The sequence below is a fragment of the Macaca fascicularis genome, chromosome 6 (genome assembly GCF_037993035.2).
Source record: "Macaca fascicularis isolate 582-1 chromosome 6, T2T-MFA8v1.1".
Lineage (NCBI taxonomy): Eukaryota > Metazoa > Chordata > Mammalia > Primates > Cercopithecidae > Macaca > Macaca fascicularis.
The window spans coordinates 122,728,847-122,743,828 of record NC_088380.1 but is presented as its reverse complement, the minus strand read 5'-3'; the positions used below and the strand labels follow the sequence as shown (position 1 = coordinate 122,743,828).

General features: G+C 35.0%; 1 protein-coding gene across 11 annotated transcripts in view; it reads right to left on the bottom strand.

Annotated features, from left to right (window-relative positions):
- COMMD10 (COMM domain containing 10) overlaps nucleotides 1-14,982 on the bottom strand; it is a 244,942-nt gene that overhangs the window by 224,122 nt on the left and 5,838 nt on the right. For all 11 annotated transcript variants that reach the window (XM_073994083.1, XM_065546660.2, XM_065546663.2 and 8 more), the window contains exons 3-4: nucleotides 14,487-14,597; nucleotides 12,956-13,111 (exon numbers count right to left, since the gene is read on the bottom strand). In XM_073994083.1, the coding sequence (XP_073850184.1) occupies nucleotides 12,956-13,111; nucleotides 14,487-14,597 (267 nt within the window). The remainder of the gene's footprint in view (nucleotides 1-12,955; nucleotides 13,112-14,486; nucleotides 14,598-14,982) is intronic.

Below are 14,982 nucleotides of genomic sequence, written 5' to 3'. Positions count from 1 at the left end.
GACATGAAAAGCCGTTCAAAAAAATCAATGAATCCAGGAGCTGGTTTTTTGAAAAGTTCAACAAAATAAATAGACCCCTAGACAAATTAATAAAGAAGAAAAGAGAGAATAATCAAATAGATGCAATAAAAAATGATAAAAAGGGATATCACCACTGATCCTACAGAAATACAAACTACCATCAGAAAGTACTATAAACACCTCTACGCAAATAAACTAGAAAATCTAGAAGAAATTGATAAATTCCTGGACACATACACCCTCCCAACACTAAACTAGGAAAAATTCGAATCCCTGAATACACCAAAAACACATTCTGAAATTGAGGCAGTAGTTAATAGCCTACCAACCAAAAAAAGTCCAGGACCAGACGGAATGACAGCCGAATTCCACCAGAGGTACAAAGAGAAGCTGGTACCATTCCTTCTGAAACTATTCCAAACAATAGAAAAAGAGGGAATCCTCCCTAATTCATTTTATGAGGCCAGCATCATCCTAATACTGAAACCTGGCAAAGACACAACAAAAAAAAAGAAAATTTCAGGCCAATATCCCTGATGAACATCAACGTGAAAATCCTCAATAAAATCCTGGCAAACCAAATCCACCATCACATCAAATAGCTTATCCACCATGATCAAGTCGGCTCCATCCCTGGGATGCAAGGCTGGTTCAAGATATGCAAATCAATAAACATAATCAATCACATAAACGGAACCAATTAAAAAACCACAAGATTATTGCAATAGAATCAGTAAAGCCCTTTGATGAAATTCAACAGCCCTTCAAGCTAAAAAAACTCTCAATAAACTAGATATTGATGGAACGTATCTCAGAATAATAAGAGCTATTCATGACAACCCACAGCCAATATCATACTAAATGGGCAAAAACTGGAAGCATTCCCTTTGAAAACTGGCACAAGACAGGGATGCCCTCTCTCACCACTCCTATTCAACATGGTGTTGGAAGTTCTGGCCAAGGCAATCAGACAAGAGAAAGAAATAAAGGGTATTCATTTAGGAAAACAGGAAGCCAAATTGTCCCTGTTTACAGATAACACGATTGTATATTTAGAAAATCCCATCGTCTCAACCCAAAATCTCCTTAAGCAACTTCAGCAAAGTCTCAGGATACAAAATCAAGGTGCAAAACTCACAAGCATTCCTATACACCAATAACAGACAAACAGGGAGACAAATCATGAGTGAACTCCCATTCACAACTGCTACAAAGAGGATACAATGCCTAGTAATACAACTTACAATGGATTTGAAGGGCCTCTTCAAGGAGAATTACAAACCACTGCTCAAGGAAATAAGAGAGGATACAAACAAATGGAAAAACATTCCAGGCTCATGGATAGGAAGAATCAATATTGTGAAAATGGTCATACTGCCCAAAGTAATTTACAGATTCAACGCTATCTCCATCAAGCTACCAATGACTTTCTTCACAGCACTGGAAAAAACTACTTTAAAGTTCATATGGAACCAAAAAGGAGCCCACATAGTCAAGACAATCCTAAGCAAAAAGAACAAAGCTGGAGGCATCATGCTACCTGACTTCAAACTATACTACAAAGCTACAGTAACCAAAACAGCATGGTACTGGTACCATACAGATATATAGACCAACGGAACAGAACAGAGGCCTCAGAAATAACACCACACATCTAAAACCATCGGATCTTTGACAAACCTGACAAAAACAAGAAATGGGGAAAGGATTCCCTATTTAATAAATGGTGTTGGGAAAACTGGCTAACCATATGCAGAAAACTGAAAATGGATCCCTTCCTTACACCCATACAAAAATTAACTCAAGATGGATTAAAGACTTAAACTTAAGACCTAAAACCATAAAAACTCTAGAAAAAAAACCTACACAATACCATTCAGGACATAGCCATGGGCAAGGACTTCATGACTAAAACACCAAAAGCAATGGCAACAAAAGCCAAAATTGACAAATGGGATCTAACTAAACTGAAGAGTTTCTGCAGAGCAAAAGAAACTATCATCAGCATGAACAGGCAACCCACAGAATGGGAGAAAATTTTTGCAATCCATGCATCTGACAAAGGGCTAATATGCAGAATCTACGAGGAACTTAAACAAATTTACAAGAAAAAAAAAAAAAAAAAAAAAGTGGGCGAAGAATATGAACAGACCCTTCTCAAAAGAAGACATTTATGCAGCCAACAGACACATGAAAAAATGCTCATCATCACTAGCCATCAGAGAAATGCAAATCAAAACCACAATGAGATACCATCCCCCTCCAGTTAGAATGGCGATCATTAAAAAGTCAGGAAACACCAGGTGCTGGAGAGGATGTGGAGAAACAGGAATGCTTTTACACTGTTGGTGGGAGTGTAAATTAGTTCAACCACTGTGGAAGACAGTGTGGCGATTCCTTAAGGACCTAGAACTAGAAATACCATTTGACCCAGTCATCCCATTACTGGGTATATACCCAAAGGATTATAAATCATTCTACTATAAAGATACATGCAGACATATCTTTATTGCAGCACTGTCCACAACAGTAAAGACTTGGAACCAACCCAAATGCCCATCAATGATAGACTGGATAAAAAAAATGTGGCACATATACACCATGGAATACTACGCAGCCATAAAAAAGGATGAGTTCATGTCCTTTGCAGGGACATGGATGAAGCTGGAAACCAGCATTCTCAGCAAACTAACACAAGAACAGAAAACCAAACACCACATGTTCTCACTCATAAGGGGGAGCTGAACAATGAGAACAGATGGACATAAGGGGTGGGGGCATCACACAATGGGGCCTGTCAGGGGGTCGGGGGCTGAGGGAGGGACAGCATTAGGAGAAATACCTAATGTAGATGACAGGTTGATGGGTGCAGCAAACCACCATGGCACATGTATACCTATGTAACAAACCTGCACATTCTGCACATGTACTCCCAGAACTAGAAATATAATAAAGGAATTATTATTAAAAATGACTACACTGCCCAAAGCAATCTACAGATTCAATGCAATCCTTATCAAAAAACCATTGTCATTTTTCACTAGATTAGGAAAAACAAGCCTAAAATTCATATGGAACCAATGAAGAACCTGAATGGCCAAAGCAGTCCTAAGCAAAAAGAACAAACTTGGAGGCCTTACGCTCTCTGACTTCAAATTAAACTGCAAGGCTATAATAACCAAAACAGCATGATACTAGTATAAAGATAGACACATAGATCAACAGAATGGAATAGAAAACCCAGAAATGAAGCTACATATTAACATTTAAGTGTTCTTTGACTAAGTCAACAAGAACCTATATTGAGGAAATGACAACTTTTTCAATAAATGGTGCTGAGAAAATTGGCTTGCCATAGGCAGAAGAATGAGACTAGACCTCTGTCTCTGATCATATAAAAAAATCTCAAGATGAATTAGAGACTTCAATGGAAGACTTGAAACTTAAAATACTAGAAGAAAACCTAGCAAAAACTCTTTTGGACATTGTTCTAGGTAAAGAATTCATGACTAAGATCTTAAAAGCACAGAAAACAATAAAAAATATAGACAAATGGAACTTAAACTAAGAAGATTTGCCCAGGAAAAGAAATAATCAACATAGTACAAAGACAACCTGCAAAATGGGAGAAAATATTTGCAAAAATATTTGTACCTGACAGAGGACCAATATCCAGAATATACAAAGAACCCAAACGACTCAACAACAACAACAAAAATAATCTCGTTAGAAAGTGGACACAGGGCAAAGGACATGAATAGACATTTTTCAAAAGAAGACATAAAAATGGCCAACAGATGCATTTAAAAATGCTCAACATCATTAATCAGAGAAATGTAAATCAAAACCACAATGAGATACCATCTTACCCTAGTCAGAATGGCTATCAAAAAGTGAAAAAAAGGCCGGGCACGGTGGCTCATGCCTGTAACCCTTTGGAAGGCCGAGGCAAGTGGATCATGAGGTCAGGAGTTCAAGACCAGCCTGACCAACATGGTGAAACCCCGTCTCTACTAAAAATACAAAAAATTAGCCAGGCATGGTGGTATGCGCCTGTAATCCCAGCTACTCAGGAGACTGAGGCAGGAGAATTGCTTGACTCTGGGAGCAGTTAGCCAAGATCGCACCACTGCACTCCAGCCTGGGTGACAGAGCAAGACTCCATCTCGAAAACAAACAAAAACAAGTGAAAAAACAATAAATGTTAACAAGAATGTGGAGAAAAGAGAAAAATCTTATGGAAAATAGTATAGAAAAGGGAACTCTATGGAAAATAGTATAGCGATTTCTCAAATAACTAAAACTATAAGTTACATTCAATCCAGCAATCCCTCAATGGGGCATCTACCCAAAGGAAAAGAAATCAGTATATCAAAAAGGTACCTACACTCCTGTTTATCACAGTATTCACAATAATAACAATATGGGATCAACCTAAATGTCCATCAATGGATGACAGGATAAAGAAAATACGGTGTGTATATATAGACAATGGAACACTATTCAGCCATAAAAAAGAACAGAATCATATCTTTTGCAGCAACACGGATGAAACTGGAGGCCATTATCTTAAGTGAAACAAGTCAGACACAGAAAGACAAATACTGCATATTCTTACTCATAAGTGGGAGCTAAATAATGTGTACACATGGATGTAAAGAGTAGAATGATAGACAATGGAGACTCAGAAGGGAGAGGAGGTGCTGTGAGGGTGATGAGAAATTACCTAAAAGTCCTGAATTCATCATTATGAAATTTTGTTATGCATGTAACAAAATTTCAATTGGACACCATAAATTTACCCAAATAAAAATAAATAAATGGCAAAAAACAGATGTATTAAAAAGTGAGATGAGATGAAATTTCAAAATTCCTTCAATCATATTTTGCAAAAACCTATTAATATCAAGTTTTTTTTCACTTGGCCCTCTCATTTATTAGATCTGAACAACAAAAGATAACAAGAGGGGCCTTCCAAGTAATCTTTGATAAGGGGACCAAGAATAGACCACGGGACAAAGCCTTTTCAAGTAATGGTACTGAGAAAACTCGAAACCTACATGTAAAAAAAAATGGAACTGGACCTTTATCTTATACCATCTACAAAAATTAACTAAAAATGAATTAAAGACTTAAATGAAAGATCTGAGATTATAAAACTTCCGGAAAAAAATACAAGAAAAAAAGCTCCTTAACACTGGCCTTGGCAATGATTTTCTGGATAGGACACCAAAAGCGTATCACTTTTTGGATATGAAATACGTAACAAAAGCAAAAACAAACAGGCGTGATTACATCAAACTAAAAAGCTTCTACACAACAAAGGAAACTTAACAAAATGAAAAGGCAACCTATAGAACGTGAGAAAACAGAGGTTCGGTATCCCTAATACAAAAATCCAAAATCTAAAATGCTCCAAAATCTGAAACTCTTTGAACTCCAACATAACACCATAAATAGAAAATTTCCACCTGATCTCATGAGACAGATCATAGTCAAAACTTTGTTTCATACGCAAAATTATTTAAAATATTCTATAAGATTACCTTTAGGCTATGTATATAAGGTATATTTGAAACATAATTGAATTCAGTGTTTAGACTTGCTTACCATTCCCAAGACATCTCATTATGTATATGCAAATATTCCAAAATCCAAAAAATCTAAAACCCAAAACACTTCTGGTCCCAAGCATTTCAGATATGTGATACCCAACCTGTATTTGTAAACCATGTATAAGGGGTTAATATACAAAATATGTAAGGAAGTCACAAGCTCAATAACAGAAAAACTAATAACCCATTTAAAAACTGGGCAAAGGAACTGAATAGACATTCTCCCCTATCCCCCAAAAAAAGGCATAAAAATGATCAGCAGGTATATAAAAAAGTGGTCAATATCACTAATCATCAAAGAAATGCAAATCAAAAGCATAATACAAGATGACCTTACATCTGTTAAAATAGCTATTATCAAAAAGACAAGAGATAGCAAGTGATAGCAAGAGAGCAGAGAAAAAGAAACCCTTGTACAGTGTTTGTGGGACTGTTAATTGGTACAGCATTTATGAAAAACAGTATGGAGGTTCCTCAAAATGTTAAAAATAAAACTATCATACAATCCAACAATCCCACTTCTGGTATATATCTAAAGGAAATGAAATCAGTATCTTGAAGAGATATCTGCACCCACATGTTCACTGCAGTATTATTCACAATGGCCAACATATGGAAACAACCTAAGTGTCTGTCAACAAATGAACAGATAATTAATGGAATATTACTCAACCTTTTAAAAGGAAACACTGCCATTTGTGACAAAATGGATGAACTTGGAGGGCATTATACTAAGTGAAATAAGCCAGGATCAGAAAGACAAAACATTGTATGAGCTAATTTATATGCATACTCCAAAAGTTTAACTCATTGAAGCAGAGAACAGAATGGTAGTTGCCAGGGGATGGGGTATGGGTGAAATGAGGAGATACTGGTCAAAGGGTACAACTTTTAGCTTAAAATAAATTAAGTTCTGGGAATCTAATGTACATTATGGTGACTACAGTTAAAAATACCACATTGTTTAGTTTTCAAATATAGCAGATCTTAAATGTCCTCACGCACACACATACCACATATAAAAGGGGGTAACTGTCTGGTGATGGATATGTTGATTAATTTGATTATGGTAATCATTACACAATGTATAAAGCTATCAAATCATCACATTGCACACCCTGAATACACATACTTTTTGTTTATCAATTATACCTTGATAAAGCTTTAAAAATAAGCATTTTTTAAAACGGAATAAAAATAAACACCTTTTGATTTTTTTAACATTATTTCATTGAATCTTACCCTCTTTGAATTCAGAATTACAGTCTTTCCTCAGTATCTAGGGAGGACTGGTTCCAGGACCCCCTACAGATACCCAAAACTGCAGATACTCAAGTCCCTCATATAAAATGACATAGTATTTGAATATAACCTCCACATAGCCTCCTTTATACTTTAAATCATCTCTAGATTATTTATAATAACTAATACAATGGCAACACATCACTTCATTTGTGGGGATTTAATATAGTACTCGACACATGGCAAATTCAAGTTTCACTTTTTGGAATTTTTTGTTTCCCAAATATTCTTGATCTGCTGCAAGTTTAATCCATGAATACGAAATCCAGGGATACAGAGGGTTGACTGTACTACCAACATGTGTTCTGCTGCAAGCACCACACAGTTTACACAGTTTATGTGGGTAAGACCCTAAGTTACCATAAAACAGTTAAAGTCATTGCATGTACACCTTTTTTCATCATATAAGTCAGTGTAATATATTTTTGTTACAATTTAAATGGCATGATCTGTTTTCACATCTGGCTATTTTGGCCACAGTATCCTAAACAGTTCTCAGAATAAAAAAGAAAGATAGCATTATAGCTGCCAGAGGTAGCAAGATATAAAAAGAGTAAGACTTAGAGATAGACAGATCCAATACTCACCTCAGTTTCATCATGGACCACTTGGGATAACATGATAAAGTGACTAATATTTTCTAAAGTTTTATTTCCTCACTTTCAAAGATATGTGGCATGGTTTGGATCTGTGATCACAACAAATCTCATGTGCAACTGTAATCTCCAGTGTTGGAGGTGGGGCCTGGTAGGAGGTGACTGGATCATGGGATGGGGACAGGCTTTTCATGAATGGTTTAGCACCATCCCTTTAGTGCTATTCTTGTGGTAGTTGAGTTCTCACAAGATCTGCTTGTTTAAAAGTATGTAGCACCTCCCTCCTCCCTCTCTCTCATTCCTGCTCCTGCCAGGAAAGACACCTGCTCCCCATTCACCTTCCACCATGATGTAAGTTTCCTGAGGCCTCCCCAGAAGCCAAGCAGACGCCAGCACATCATGCTTCCTGTACAGCCTTCAAAACCATGGGCAAATTACACCTCTTTTCTTTATATAATTACCCCATTTCAGGTATTTATAGCAATGTGAGAATGGACTAATATGAAGTACATACAAACAACTATATAAATCACCCTGCATAATGCCTGATGCAGAAAAATTTCGCAGCTAACATCTATGTGTCAGGATAGTATAATAGCTTAGGAGTGTGACTATTCTTGTCAAATCCCAACTCGGCTACTTATTTAGCTGTACAACCAGGGGCAACTTTTTAAATCTCTCTAAGCCTCAATTTTATAAGTACATGTATAAACCAGAACTATGAATGGGTTTTGTACGATACAAAGAACTCATTATAACATCTGACCCACAATAAGCACCATAAATGTTTGTTATTATAATATTATCTTATTTAAGCATTCCAGACTTTAAAAGAGTATATTAGCTATCCTATGATATACCCAGAATTACCAAAAGATAATGTCCAGCACTCTCAATAGGACAATGTACAATTAATCAGGGCCTTCCAACCTCTTTATTTGCATATTTTATATAACAAATGATTAATTTATTTCTTAAACAGAAGCTTCTGTAATGCAGCTATGGGAAAAATACTACTTTTAAAAAAACAAACTGTCATCATGAAGACACTAAAAAGTAACTTACTATTAGAAGCAGAAAACAAAAATATTTTTAACTGTTATGACTACTAATGTGCAAGGAAAAAATGGACTGCATAAAATATAGGAAAAATATAAAGAGAGAATAGGCTACTATTAAAAAACAAGAATTTTTTAAAAATGAAAATGGCTTAAAAAAAGAATTGCAGGGAAAGAAATGGAAAGCTTAAAATCTGTACAGGATATAGGAAAAAGTAGAATTTAAAATGATAAAAAATGAGGCAATGACATAGAAGACACTTGAGAGCAGTAAGAATACAGAATGTTTAAAAAGGGAAGTAGAGAAGTGAAAACAATAAAGGGGCATTTTCTAACATCCTACTTAATAAGAGCCTGAATGCTTTCACCCTAAAATTGGGAACAAGGCAAGGATATTCAGACTTACCACTCCTATTCAGCATCATGTTGGAAGTCCTTGTCAGTAAAATAAAATAAGAAAAATAAAAGCTGTACAGATTGAAAAGGAAGAAATGAAACTGTCTTTATTCGCAGACAATGTGACTGTCTACAAAGGAAATCACAAAAAACCTATAAGAAAGCTGCTAAAACTAATTAGTGAATTCACCAAGGTTATAGGAGAGAGATCAGTATAGAAAATCTATTGTATTTCCATATACTAGCAATAAGCCATTGGAAAACAAAATTTGAAAAATACTACCAATAGTTCAACAACAACAACAACAACAACAAAAAAGACAGAAAGAAAAAGTACTTAAGGTACAAACCTAAGAAAATATGTACAGGATTGATATGCTGAAAACAAAAGACACTGATAAAAGAAATCAAAGAAGATCCAAATAAATAGATATACTCAATACTTGTTAAAAAGTCATTTCTCAATAAAGTTATTTCCAAATTAAACACAACCCCAATCAATACCCCAGCAGGATTTTTTACAGACATACAAAAGCTGATTTTCAAATGTATACGAAAAGGCAAAGAAACTAGGATTGCTCAAACAATTACGAAAAAGAAGAAAAAAGTCAGTGGGTTCATAATACCTGATTTTAAGACTTACTATTAAGCTATAATAATTAAGGCAGTGTGATATTGGCATAGACAAATAGGTCAATGAAATCAAAGAGAGATTCCAGAAAAAGACTCACACAAAAATATCAAATGTTAGACAAACACATTGTAATTCAATGACAAAACGATAATTTTAACAACAAATCACATTGGATCAAATGAACATCCACACGTAGAAAAAATGAACTTTGACCTGCACTTTCTGTGTCATACAAAATTAACGTTAAATGGATTTTAGATCTAAACATAAAATATATATATGTAAAACATTTAGAAGAAAACAAAAGAGAAAATATTTGTGTCATGATTAGGCTGCAAATTCTTAGAAAACCAAAAGTAGGATCACGAAAAGAGAAAAAAAAAAAAACAACAACAGATTTCATCAAAGTTAATGGTTTTGTTCTGGGAAAGATACTGTTAAAGAGAATGAAAACGAAAACTACGGATTAGGAGAAAATATGTGCAAATCATATATCCCATAGAAGACTTCTAGAGAATATACAGATGCTCCTTGACTGACAATGGGCTTATGCCTCAATTAATCTACTGTAAGTTAAAACATAATAATTGACAAATGCATTTAATACACTTAATTTACCAAACATCACAGCTTAGCCTAGCTGACCTTGGACATGTTCAGTATACTTACATTAGCCTATGGTTGAGCCAAATCATCTAATACAAAGCCTATTTGTTCATCAATACATAACATTTTTGCATATTTATGAGATATGTGGGATATTTTCTTATATGCATAGACTGTTTAATGATCATGTCAGGGTATTTAATATATTCACCACCATGAGCATTTATCATTTGTGTATGTTCAGAACATTTCACTTCCTCAATTCTAGCTATTTTGAAATGACCAATATATTGATGTCAACTATAAGCACCATACTAAACGATCAAACATTAAACTTATTACTTCTGATTATATGTTTGTACCCATTAACCAACTTCCATTCATCCACCCTCCGGCCCCACATCCCATGCATCCTTCTGGGACTCTGCTGACTACCATTCTACTCTCTATCTTCATGACATCAACTTGTTTAGCTACCACACAGGAGTGAGTGCCTGTTATATTTGTCTGTGTCTAGCTTATTTCATGTAACATAATGATCTCTAGTTCTATCCATGTTGCTGCAAACAACACTTCATTCTCTTCTATGGTTGAATATTATTCTCGTGTGTAATTATACCAAATTCCCTTTATTCATCCATCCACTGATGGACACTTAGGTTGATTTCTTACTGTTGCAATAAACACAGGGGTACAAATATTTCTTTAATATGCTGATTTCCTTTCCTTTGAATATATACCAAATAGTGGAATTACTGGACTGTGTGGTAGTTCTAATTTTAGTTTTTTGAGAAATCTCCATACTGCTTTTGCATAATGTCTGTACTAATATACACTGTCACCAAAAGCATATGAGAGTTCCCTTTTCTCCACATCCTCACCTGCATCCATTATTTTTTTCTCTTTTTAATAGCCATTCTACCTGGGGTAAGATGATACGGCATGTTTGGTTCTGACTTGCATTTCTCTGATAATTAGTGATGTTAAGCATTTTTTCATATACCTATAAGCCATTTATATATTGTCTTTCAAGAAGCATTTGTTTAGATCCTTTGTCCACATTAAATGGGATTAGTTCTTTTGCAGTTGAGGTGTTTAAGTTCCTTGCATATTCTGGATATTAGTCATTTGCTAAGTCAATAGTTTGTAAAATTGTCTCCCATTTGTCAGGTTGGGTCTTCATTTTGTTGATTGTTTCCTCTAATGTACAGAAGATTTTTAGTTTAATATACTTCCATTTGTCTATTTTGGGGTTTTTTGGTCCATGTTTTAGGAATGTCAGCCATAAAACTTTTGCCTAGACAAATGTCCTGGAGTGTTTCTCCTATTTTCTTCTAGTATTTTAATAGTTGTGGGTCTTATGTTTAAGTCTTTAAGTCTTTAATCGATTTTGAGTTGATTTTTTATATGGTGAGAGAGAAGGGCCATTTCATTCTTTTGCATAGTTATCCAGTTTTCCTAGCACAATTTATTAAAGGTGGTGTCCTTTCCCCCGTGTATGCTCTTGGCACCTTTGTAATAAATCAGTTGGCTATAAATACATGGGTTTACTTCTGGGTATTTTATGCTGTTCCATTGGTATATAGTCTGCTTTCATATCAACACCTTGCTGTTTTGGTTACTATAGCCTTGTAATAAATGCTGAAATCAGGGAAGATGATGCCTCCAGCTTTGTTCTTTTTGCTTAGGATTGCTTTGGCTATTTGGGTTATTTTTTGGTTTCACACAAATTTTAAGATTATTCTGTTTCTGACAGGGACTAGACTCTTAAAATGGAGCCATGCTCCAGTTGCCTAAGACTCAGGGGGTGCATAGAATCCAGCAAGAGCACCCTTTCTAGAGCAATGCCATTGCACGAACTTCAGGGAGCTCCCTGTGCCAGTCTTGGGGCCCATGGGGTTCAAGAACTCCCCCACAGTTAGGATTACAGGAGTCTGCAGCAAGAATGTGGACACCTAGGGATCTCTCACTTACCCCAACTCTACACTGAGGAGCCTCTCCAGGCTTCTGGTTGACCCTAGCAAGGCTGTCCACCTCTCCTCCCTCTCCTCAGGTGTTTCCGGTCACTTCTCTGCTGAACTCTAGCATTCTCTTCTAGACGATTTATTTAAAGTGTGATTACCTACTCACTATTTTGGTTCTTCTTTGTGGAGAAGTGTCCTGTGTCTCTAGTCAGCCATCTTCAAAAGCCTCCAAAAAAAGGAGTATCTATGTACCACACATCACTAGCCCAGGAAGAGATCAAAAGTAAAAGTATGTCGAAATTGCAATAGTTTTGCACCACTGTAAAATCTAAACTTAAGTCAGGGACCATATCAGACAATTTTCTGACTCTATAACAGTGTGAAAGCAATATGTATTCAGTAAAAACTATACTTCAAATTTTGAATTCTTGGGCTAGCAATTCTATTTTCCTGGGCTAGCAATATGTATGATATTCTCTCGTGATGCTGGGCAATGGCAGCTAGCTATAGCTTCCAGTCAGTCATGTGATCACAAGGGTAAACAACTGATTCTCTAGAGTGTACTCTATTTTTGACCTAGGATATTTTCAATTTGCAACAGGTTTATCAGGATGTAAGGCCATTGTAAGTTGAGGAGCATCTGTGTTTCTTTCGCCTGACTCTACCTCTCAAATCAAAATATTATCACTTTAAAAACTCTTCAGGTGTAATAATTCATGCCATACATTACTGAAAAACATATTTAAGATAGTATGTTCTATACCTTATAGGGAGCCAGAATTCTCTGCCTGAACTTTTCAACTGTTTCTTGACCCATAGAAGACCACGTATTGACAAATGCTTCAGCTTTGTCTTGTCTAAGATGAATGTTCTCTAATTGCTGCTGCAAAGCTGCTGGCTTCACATTGTGATATACTGCCTATTAAAAAGAAAAAAAAATTACATATGTCCCTCATCTTCATACAGAAACCTTAAACTATAATAAGTACAAAATTATTTTTAAATGACTTAAGTCAAAAAAAAAAAAAAAAAAACCTCATGGTCCTATTACAGACATTTTTGGTTATTTTACAAATAATAAAATACATGACCAAGAGCTGGAAGATTCAAGATTAAATGGCCTAAATTATTCAAGATGATTTTTTTTTCATTTTTGCCTATGCTTTAAGTAATCCTAAATCCACTTAATAACCAAAAAACTTCTTCTTTGCTTTGGCTATGTAAATAGTACCCTAATTAAGATTTCATTTATTTCACTTAATCATTTCAAATAAGTATACAACAGTTTTGTTTCCCAACTAACAATTTTTTTCCAAGAAGCACTTTCTCAAAATTACCTTATCTATCAATTTTCTACAGGCTATATAATTAAAAGTTGTAAAAAATTTTAACAGTGATGCCAGTTCTGTTCCTCACATTATTCTGGAACACCATGCTATGCTGTCCTACTCAATGATCCTTTTCTCTTACTGAACACCCACCAAAAATTAGAACCGCATTTATCTTTGTGATCTATAATGTATGTAGGGCTGTAGTAGATAACTGCCAGCTTGTCCTCTTAATATGTTCATTAAAATGCTCATGAAGTTACAAAACTATTTAAACTTTTATTTCACAAATATTATTTTTAATCAACCAACAAGAATTTATGAGGATCTATTTTAAGCCCACCAATGTGTTAGGCTTATATAAGATACACAAAAATATGATCCTGCTCCCCACAAATTAGAATCTGGTGAAGGAGGCATAACTAACACATATGAACTGCTGAAAGACTAACAGTGTGCTCTACTGTGATGAGCCAAGGATTTTTAAAAATCCAAATAAAGGAAGACTGAAAGTATAAGGGGTCACAGCTCAAGTAAAGGAGATGAGCCTTGAATAGCAGCTTAAATCATGAAGTGAATTTAGATGAGAAAAAGGGATGCAGAAGGCAGCTTAGTAGCACATAACATGACAATACTTCTTTTCTAAATGTCTGTCTTACCAGCCTAGTCAATACATCCCCCAAATCATTTACTATCTTAAGTAAAATACGTCCATTTTTCCATTATACCAAGTACTAACAAATTAAAATCTTTCATAACTGTCTCAAATCAATGAAGTCTCAATTCATATTTTCAAATACTTTATAATATTCAGGTATTTTTACATTGAAATTGTTAACTAAAATATATTCACAGCTTCCATCTTGCATACTTTTTAATTAAAAAAACAGAATGTTAAAGATATCATAACAATACAAATATGTAGTAAACAAATCATGGTTAGAAAATTTGAGGCAACAAAAATACCTGTTCTAAAATAAATGATATTGTTTCAAGAACTAGGTGAAGATCTTGTTTCTCTAGAGAAAATGCCACTTGAAGTTTTTCTTCCTCTTCTTCACTGAAACTGCTCTCAGCCTATAATACAAATAGCAATCTATTAGCACATATTCAGACATTCAAAATTCATACTTGACAGAAGATTCATTTATTCGTATATGAGATGAGAACTTTAAAGGAAAATACATGGTGAAAAGAAATTGATGTGCATGTAAATTTATAAAATGTATGATGCTCATTTCTAGACCTTTGTAAACAAAATAAATTAGATTAAACAAATATCTTGCGGTGACTCAGAGCCCTGTGCTAAGGGGCTCATGTATCCTAAAGAACTGCTGAGATACATGGATGATTTTTAACTAGAGCAAAAACAAATCTAAGACTTCTGTCCTTTTATGTTTCTTGGGTCTGATTGTCATAACTCTTCCATTTCATCTCATGATCAGCAGTCATTTCTTAAAGC